This window comes from Mustela nivalis (genome assembly GCF_964662115.1).
Source record: "Mustela nivalis genome assembly, chromosome: Y".
Lineage (NCBI taxonomy): Eukaryota > Metazoa > Chordata > Mammalia > Carnivora > Mustelidae > Mustela > Mustela nivalis.
Window position 1 is genome coordinate 29241409 of NC_139041.1, and position 9279 is coordinate 29250687.

Sequence of the window (9279 nt, forward strand, 5' to 3'; positions counted from 1 at the left end):
TCTTTTTCTCTTTGGCTCTTTCTTATATATTCTATCTCTTTGTTGAGGTTCTCACTGTTTTCAACCACTCATTTCCCAGGTTCAGTGAGCATCTTCCTGACAGTCATCACTTTGAACTCTTTATCAGATAAACTGCTTATTCTGTTTCATTATGGTTTCTTATCTTGCTCTTTCCTTTGGAACATATTCCTCAGTTTCATTTTTCTTGACTCTCTTTCACAGTGTCTATGCAGTAGATGAAGTGGCCACCCCTCCCAGTCTTGAAGGAATGTTTTGTGTAGCATGAACAGCAGAATTCAGCAATGCCCTACAACTTGGTTGTCTGTCAGACCTTCCTGATTGTCCAATGGCCTACTGTCCCTTCATAAACTCAAGGTTGTTCAGTGTACCAAGACCTGCCAGTGTCCCAAAGTACACAGATCTCAAAGATCACTAAGGTTTGTGCTGACTGGAAGCCAGGCCCCAATAACACATCTTAAAATATGTAAATATATGGAGTTCTGTAGGACCAGAAGCATAAGGCAGGCTGCCTGTCAAAACAGGAGATCTGGAGGTGCTCCTGGGTTAAAGTCATAAAAATCAAGATTCCAGATGAGCAAACAATCTCCTTTCTGAGAGATACTGTTAGCTATAGTGAAGCAGTGGAAGAGAACAACAATGGCATACTCTGGCCTCTAAGAGAGAAACTACATAGGGCCCTAGAAACAGGAAGCCTGCCCCTTGAGCCAATGTTTCAGGACAAGCAAATGAACATTTTTTGCAAGACTTGATGCTATGTTTCAGTTCTAGCCAAGGACTGTCTCTCTGATTGTTACAGCCCTATGGGATCCAGGAGCACAAGACTCACTGGCCACTGGACAAGGCATTCAAGAGATGTCCTGTAGGCAACAGACACATGTAAGAGCTCCTCTCTGAGAGAGACTGGGACTCTGGAGTGGGAGAGGGAGATCTGTGTACTTTGGGACACATCTTCAAGGTCTCTAGAAATGTTTACAGTCTGCCTATATAGGCGTGTCTATTAGAAGACTGCCCCTCAGACTGCAGCTGTGATGATAAAGTTTCTCAGAAAGACTGAAGATATGTTTTAGTCTGCCCTGGAGATAGTAGTCAGTGAAGAATTGTCTCTGCTTGTTACAGCCCTGTGGGATCCAGCAGATCAATTTCCTCAGCCTGAAGAGCCAGACAGCAATGGGTCGTCCCCTAGGAGGCCACCACAAAAGCTGGGTCACCAGACTCATGTAAAAGCTTCCCCCTGGGAGATACTTACTGCTGTGTAGCCTGGCAGCAAAAAGTACAAAGATGGAAACTACTGAAAAATGAATAAAGGAAGAGGGGAAAAAATTAAAAGAAAAAAAAAAGAAATTTAAAAATAATGTAAAAACACAGATAAAGGAAAAAAAAAAAGCTGTCCTTTCTCTCCATTTCATTCCTACTTTAAGCAAGGCAGAGGGAACATGGTAACACAGGAAGGCAGAGGTAACAGAGGCAGCCGGGAAAGCAGAGGGCATAGCCTCCTTTCTACATAGTAATCCAGCAGGTCCCTGACCCTCATACCAACTCTTTAAAATTAACAAATGAGTCTGGACATTTTTCAAAGGCTGCTTCTGTGGGACGAGGGGGAAGATGAGTCTGTGTGTGAACTTTTTTTAAGTGCCATTCCTCAGCCCCCACAGGACTCATAAACCCCGCTGGTTTCCAAAGAGATGTTTTGGGGGCTCATCTCTCACATATACATCTTACAATTTAGGTCCCTGATGTGAAGTACAATCCTTGAGAAGATACTCTGGGATTTGGGTTCCTTCCTTATTGTGGGTCTGTGTACAAAGGGAGGTAGGGTTTATTATCAAATTGTGTCTCAGCCTCTCCTACCTAGTTTGATGTTTCCCTCTTGTTTGCTCAATATGAACAGCTTGCCCCCTAGTTTTAAGGTTTTTTTTTTTCAGAATATATTGTTCCATATATAGGTGTAGACTTGATATTTGTACAACAGGTAGTATATACAGGATCTTCGTAAGTGACCATCTTGAACCAGATAATTATAATTGTGTACTTTTGTAACATGTATCTTATATGGTATGACATAAAAACTCACTATTACTTCAGAGCTGGCTTTTAAAAGCTATTTTTTATTTTGTGGAAACAATAAATTACTAATAATTCTTCCTCTAAATTTTAAAATATTACAGGTAAATGGAAATATTATGGGTAAATGGATTCTCTAAAGCCTTTATTTGGTATAATTTACTGTTATAATTATATAATTTATAATTATATTATATAATTTATTTTTTTACTTACTTGAAAGATTTTTTACTTACTTGAAAGACAGAGATCACAAGTAGGCAGAGAGGCAGGCACAAAGAGAGAGGAAGTAGGCTTCCTCCTCAGCAGAGCTCTCAGTGCCAGGCTCGATCCCAGGTCCCTGAGATCATGACCTGAGCTGAAGGCAGTGGCTTAACCCACTGAGCCACCCAGACACCCTGATCCTTAAAGGCTTTTATGTGTATCTTCTCTGATAATAATTACTATATCAGAAATTAGACTGAGAAATTAAAAAAAATATTTAATAAAAAACAAGAGGTTTAAAACATCCTCCTTATATGTTAAACATAGGGAACTTAGAAACCTGTGAATAATAGTTGTTTTCTAAAAAGCATTTTAAGAAGAGTGGTGTTGTTCTACAGTTTGTATTTAGTGTATGACTTACCAGAAGACAGTTCCTGAGAAAATGTTATGATGTATCATTATGATTAACATATGAAGAAAATCTGACCTTATACAGACATGTTGTTGAGAAGACGAGCCTTGCTATGTGCCTGAAGTAATTTTCAGGATCCAAGTATTGTCCTTGGATCACACTTTGAAAACCACTGTTTTAATATATGCTATTCAAATTTAAAATTGTCATGTACTGGCTCTTCTTTAAAAGGTGTTTTACCAGCCAGAAAATACTGTGGTCCCTTCAGGACTCATTTTTGTAACAGAGGAGTTTTACACAGATACATTTTGAAATTCTGTTTGCATCCAAGAGAAACAAGGACATGATAGAATTTATGTTTGTTATTGCTTTTAAAAGAGTTTTCCGTGGTCTCAGTCTTCCATTTTCTAAATTGGTCGTGTATTAGTTTGCATATCAGATATAGCCAATACTTTTTGAAACTGTCTCCTGCCAAAGTTCTCCTTCTGGTTTCCTGTTGTTGGGGATGGAGAAAGCTACTGTTTTAAGGATTCTTAACACTGACCATATTCAAAATATCATCATTTTGAATAATGAATGTTTTATGTAAAGGCCAGAGTATTTATTAATTCTGTGCTATTCAGCAATTATTTGTTGAGTGCCTATATGTGCTGGACCTTAGGCAGTGCATTTTCTAGAGGGTGTGTATGGAGGGGTATCATTCTATAGAATTACCAAGTGAAAAAAGGAAAAAGAAAAAATTACCTCTAAATTCATGCCCTAGGAGATAGGCATAGTTGCTATTTTGTTTTATTTGATTGTGGTTTTTAAAATTCTTTTGATTTTTGGTATTAGAATTGCATTTATTTTTGCCTGGACAAGAGCGAAGATGAGAAAATCAGATTTGCTCTGATTTTCAGTCGATTTAGTAGATTTATACATGTTCTCCATTTGAACTCATCTTTTAGGTTCTTATCCATGTCTCTGTCCACCTCTGTCTACCCACTGTACCTTCATCCACTTACCATTAATGTATTAATTAACCTATTTATCCCTCTATCCAGCCATTTGCCCACCCAAACATCTTACACAGTAGATCAGACATCACTGTTCAGGATTATAGGGATATAGTCTCAAACACGACATAAACAATCTGTTTATGACCTATACATTCTTTTAGAGTTAATAATCACTCAAACCTGATCACTTTGGGGGAATTTATAGTTGAATTTCTTTTTATGGAAAAATTTACTCACTACCTTTGAAATCCACTGATTGACTGTTTTCTTACCTACAGGATTCTACTTCAGGAAAAAAAAAAATGTCTACTTATGCAGCTAGAAGAGGCTACCCGCTTAACATCTTATCTCCAGTCTCAGTTAAAAAGGTAGATTACTTTTAAAGAGAAAGGTGTATTTAATTACACTGTTATAAAAACAAGTCTATGAAATTCACGATTGTCTTTAGTTTAGATTTTATTCTACCATAACTTGGAAACTGAAGTAGTATGAACACAAAATACCAAAGTGGATATATTATATTTTTAGGACAAACTTACTATATAATTAAAGAAATATGAATTGAATTTGGCTTTACAATAATAAATTTGAAGTCAAATTTACCTAAAGGTTTTTATTATTTAGGTTACAGCTAAAGAAGTATGACTATATCTAAATATATGCATAGGTACTTTTTAATTTTTCATTTTAGAAGATGATATGAGTATTTTAAGTATAGGTAGGGTTTGGATGCACCATTATCATCCACATTTTCAAAAACTGTATTATGAGGCACATTAAGAGCTTTATATATATATATGAATATACTCCACTAACAATGCAAAGAGATAGGAACTGTTATTATTCCAGGCATAAGTGAGAGAATAGGATCTCCAGATTTTAAATAATGGCTAAATGTTCTTAGCTAGCATACATTTGAGTCAGTAATTCAACTTAGGCAGTAATAGTTCAGAGTTCTTCATTTAACCAATTGCTATAATTGCAAATGTGCTATGTGCTAATCATTTTATTTTTTGTGTCATAGACCCTAAAGTCAAATTAATATAAGGAAATTAGTAAACATTAGTGTGTTTTTACAATAGGGAGTTAGGGAATTTTTGTGGAATTAGGCAACAGCACGGAAAGGATGGCTTCTGTTTTTCCCAGTTCAGTGATGTCTTCAGTTTTTTTTCAGTTTTATTACAAATTGCTGAGTAACAAACATTTTCACAAATAATTTTGATAGGGAAGAGATGCTATTCAGCATTTTATTGGCAATTAGTATATTTTGGTACCAGACTAGAACTTTAATATTTTCCTGAAGCACAATATGGTTTGGTGGATTCATTCATAAATCAGCTATTTTCTTTTCTTTTTTTTTTTTCCTAAAGATTTTATTTATTTATTTGACAGAGAAAGATCACAAGTAGGCAGAGAGGCAGGCAGAGAGAGAGAAAGAGGAAAGCAGACTCTATGCCCAGCAGAGAGCCCGATGCAGGACTTGATCCCAGGACCCTGAGATCATGACCTGAGCCGAAGGCAGTGGCTTAACCCACTGAGCCACCCAGGCGCCCCAAATCAGCTATTTTCTTAAAAAAGAAAGCACAGTTGATCAAAAAGTGCTAAGTATAATGAAATTAAATGGGGTTTTATATCCTAGTTACAAGGACTAATTACATTGTTGAAATTAGTCTTTTCTATAATAGGTATATTCTTAAACATTTTAAAAATAGTAGAAAGTTGTATTACTTATGTGATATAACAAAATACCCCAGAGTTTAGCAGCTTAAAACAATAAACATTCATTATCCTATAGTTGCTGTGTGAGACTTGAGTGTAGAAAGTACATTTCTGGGGCACCTGGGTGGCTCAGTGGGTTAAGCCACTGCCTTCGGCTCGGGTCATGATCCCAGGGTCCTGGAATCGAGTCCCGCATCGGGCTCTCTGCTGGGCATAGAGTCTGCTTTCCTCTTTCTCTCTCTCTGCCTGCCTCTCTGCCTACTTGTGATCTCTCTCTGTCAAATAAATAAATAAAATCTTAAAAAAAAAAGTTCATTTCTAAATGAACTCACAGGATTGTTATTCTTCACTTGTCATAGGAGTGTATGTTCTGACCAATGTCCTCAAAAGTGACAGCAAAAGGAACTAATAGTGTCAAAGAATATCTCAGAGGAAAGCCAATATTTTGGAAATCTAATTTGTGATGTGACATTCCATTACGTTTGCTGTAACAGATTTGGTTACAAGCAATTCTTAGGTGCAATTCATAGTTCAGGGAGTGACTGCCTAATATAAAAGCAATTTACAAAGAAGTCTGTGTGTGTTTTATAGCTAAATTGCTTAATTGAAATCACTGTGCCCTGACAAGGTGAAGGAGATCCAGATACCTAGTAGAATGGCTCCAGGCATTCATCCTGAATTCATCCTGAATTTCCTCATTTCAAGGAGAAATTATTCTGCATGCAACTCTTGCTCCTGTGGTCTTGGGCTCAAGCCTCACTTTGGGGGTAGTTTACTAAAACAAAACAAAACAAAACAAAACAAAACAAAGAATTTGCTGTGGATTGTAGATTCACCAAATTCCTTGTAGTTTTCTTTTATGTCCAAATTATTAGACTCTCTTACTGAAATTTAGAGCATCTTGTACTCTAACGATAGTATTAATGAATTCAGATATTATTATAGGTAATATTAATGCTAAATGATGATTACAGAATTAACTAAAGGAAAATTAGAGTAGGATCAGGTTACTGTGAGAAACAGTTTCACAATTTAAAATAAGTAAAGAGAAAGCCTTTATTGTCACTCCTTTAAGAGAATGGAGAAAGTAAAATGATGGAGAAAATAAAATGGTAACATTTTAAAGTGTATTATCTACACTATGTGTATTCATCAGAGAATTCAAAAATTGTCATGCAGAAATCAACCAATGTGTTTTTAGAGATTATTAGAAGAATTAGTCACATTAAGAAAAGCAAGTCAATTCCTGGTTTTTAAGCTTATTTATCGGATGTCCTTAAAATACTGAGGAAAAAAGGAAATATTAAGGCAGTACCTTATAAATTATCATTGGTGGTTCAGGATATATCCAGTTAATGAATGGTTAAGACAGGATTTTGTTTTCCTTTGGAAGAGACCAGATGCTGTGCTTTTCAGTGAAGCACAGGTTTTCAGGCTACTTTTCTTTTCTTTCCTTTTTTTTTTTTTTTTAAGATCTTTTTTCTACTTTGCAGATATTTAATTTATTTTATTTGTTTTACTTATTTTTAGTATAGTGGACACAATGTTATATTAATTTCAGGTGACAAACATGCTGATTTGATAATTCTATTCATTATTCAGGGCTCACTGTAATAAATGTGGTTACCATCTGTCACTGTATAAAGTTATTATAATAGAGGTTATTTCTCCTTGCAGCCTGTCCGCCAGCACCCTGACTGTGTCTTCAGGGAGCAGTCGCGGGTCCCTGGCCTCCAGCCGGGGTTCGCTGGCCTCCAGCCGCGGGTCCTTGAGCTCCGTCAGCTTCACCGACATCTACGGCCTCCCACAGTACGAGAAACCCGACGCCGAGTGTGGCCAGCTTCTGCCCTTCGATCTCATTCCCTTCGACTCCATGGGACGAGACGCCCCCTTCTTGGACCCCCCGGTGCCCTCGGCCTTCCACAAGCAGAGGCGCTCCCTGGACACGCCGCAGTCCTTGGCCTCCCTGTCCTCCCGCTCCTCCCTGTCCTCTCTGTCTCCCCCGAGCTCGCCCTTGGACACGCCCTTCCTCCCCGCCTCGCGCGACTCGCCCTTCGCCCAACTGGGGGACGGTTTCGAGGTCCCCGGCCTGGGCACCCTCGACAGACTGCGGGCCCAGGCCTCTGCTTTGGGGGGTGAAGACTTGCAGGGCACAGCTTCCATTCAGCCGCACGGGTTCCCCGGGGATGGGGAAGGACCTCGCGAGCGAGGACCCCAAGCGACCGTCGTTCTCACAACTGCCAGTGAGTACTGAGGAGTGCTGTGGGTTTTCTCGTGCTGGGGAAATGGTGGTTTCGGGTTTCCGGTTTGGGGATGAAATCGCGTGCAGTTGTGTACTTTAAATTTAAGACTATCGATACAATTAGGAAGGCCCAAACCTTGTTTAGTTTGCACAGTACTGTTGTTGATGTTTCTGCGTCTGCAAGCTTGCTTACTGCCTTCTGTGGAAAGATAATTAAAACTGGCAGAGTAATCTTTCAAAGTAGTCTTCTAGGGTGTGCTCACTTGTTTAAAAAAAATAATAATCACATGCACAGTGTTTGCTTGTAACCCACCAAAAATTACAACTTCCTTTGTTGTAATTTTGTTCCTTTGGTTCCTTTGGTTTTATTTCCTTATCCTTTCTCCTTGGAATTTTCAAGGACTTAATTCTGTCAAATACAATATCCCACAACAGTGTAATTTTAAAATGATGTGACAGTAAACATTAGTAATTTATTTCAAATCACTTTGTCTGGTGATCTTCAAATCCCTGCCCAATTAACTACTAGTTGTGTGACTTTAACCACATCTCTGCTTCCTTGCTATTCAGCAGATTTAATCTTTTTTTTTTTTTTTTTTTTTAAGATTTTATTTCTTGGACAGAGAGAGCATGAGTAGGGAGAGCGGCAGTCAGACGGGAGAGGGAGAAGAAGTCAGAAGGAGAAGGAAACGCTCCATTGATCAGGGAGCTCCATGCTGGGCTTGATCCTAGGATCCAGATGCTTAACCACCTGAGTCACCCAGGCTCCCCAGAGTTAATCTTTGTGGTCCTTTAAATTCACCACCATTCTTATTTGACTTACATGTACCATAGCCAGCCCTCTTAATACTTATATATTTAATTGGATGCCAGTTATGTTCTGAGGTGGTTCCTTGGTTATTTGGCATCTTCATTATTATGTTACCTCTCCATGTTCCCAAATTTTCCTCATATATAACTCCAATATCCATGATTATACAGTTTCTGTGATTCATATGTACATGAAAATTTCATTCACTTTTTTTTAAAAACGATTCACTTTTCCATTTTCATTCATTGCCTAATTTTTTCTTCTTTCTGTCTTTTTCTTTCTTTTGTTCCCCATGCTACCTTTCCTCCAAAGGCTGATTATTCAGAAAATCAACAAAAAAGTTAGGGCCTCTTTGGACCAGGTAAAAGAGAGGATGGGAAGTGGAAAACTGTCTTAATTTCTAATCCTGACTTATTTTTCCTTTCTACTTGTTGGTTGATTTTGTAATGGTTCAAACTTGGTAAAAGGGACTTATTTGCTTGTGCTAAGATTTCCCTTGGTGGAAACTTGTATGAGGATATCCTTTAACTTGGATCCATATAAACTCAACAACAATTAATTCAGTGAATGAATGGTGGAGGGTACTCACAGAGAAGTGAGTTGGATAACCAGCTTCAGGTATGCACACAAGGTGACTTCCCACTTTCTTCGATGAGCATAGGAAACTAGACTCTAGAGTCACTGTAGCTTTGTAAATTTTCCAAGGATCTTAGTACTGTTTGTGTTATGCTACATCTCATTTATGATGCCCAAAGTCATGTAGTTTTCTCCAACTTTCCAGTCTGTCTAGGAATAGTGCAGTCTAAGTTTG

General features: G+C 38.0%; 1 protein-coding gene across 1 annotated transcript in view; it reads left to right on the forward strand.

The window, feature by feature from the left end:
• The window catches only part of LOC309856889 (protein WWC3-like), a 179895-nt gene that overhangs the window by 128826 nt on the left and 41790 nt on the right, over positions 1-9279 (forward strand). The window contains exons 10-11 of the mRNA XM_082718691.1: positions 3975-4064; positions 7093-7658. Coding sequence (XP_082574817.1) covers positions 3975-4064; positions 7093-7658 — 656 coding nt within the window. The remainder of the gene's footprint in view (positions 1-3974; positions 4065-7092; positions 7659-9279) is intronic.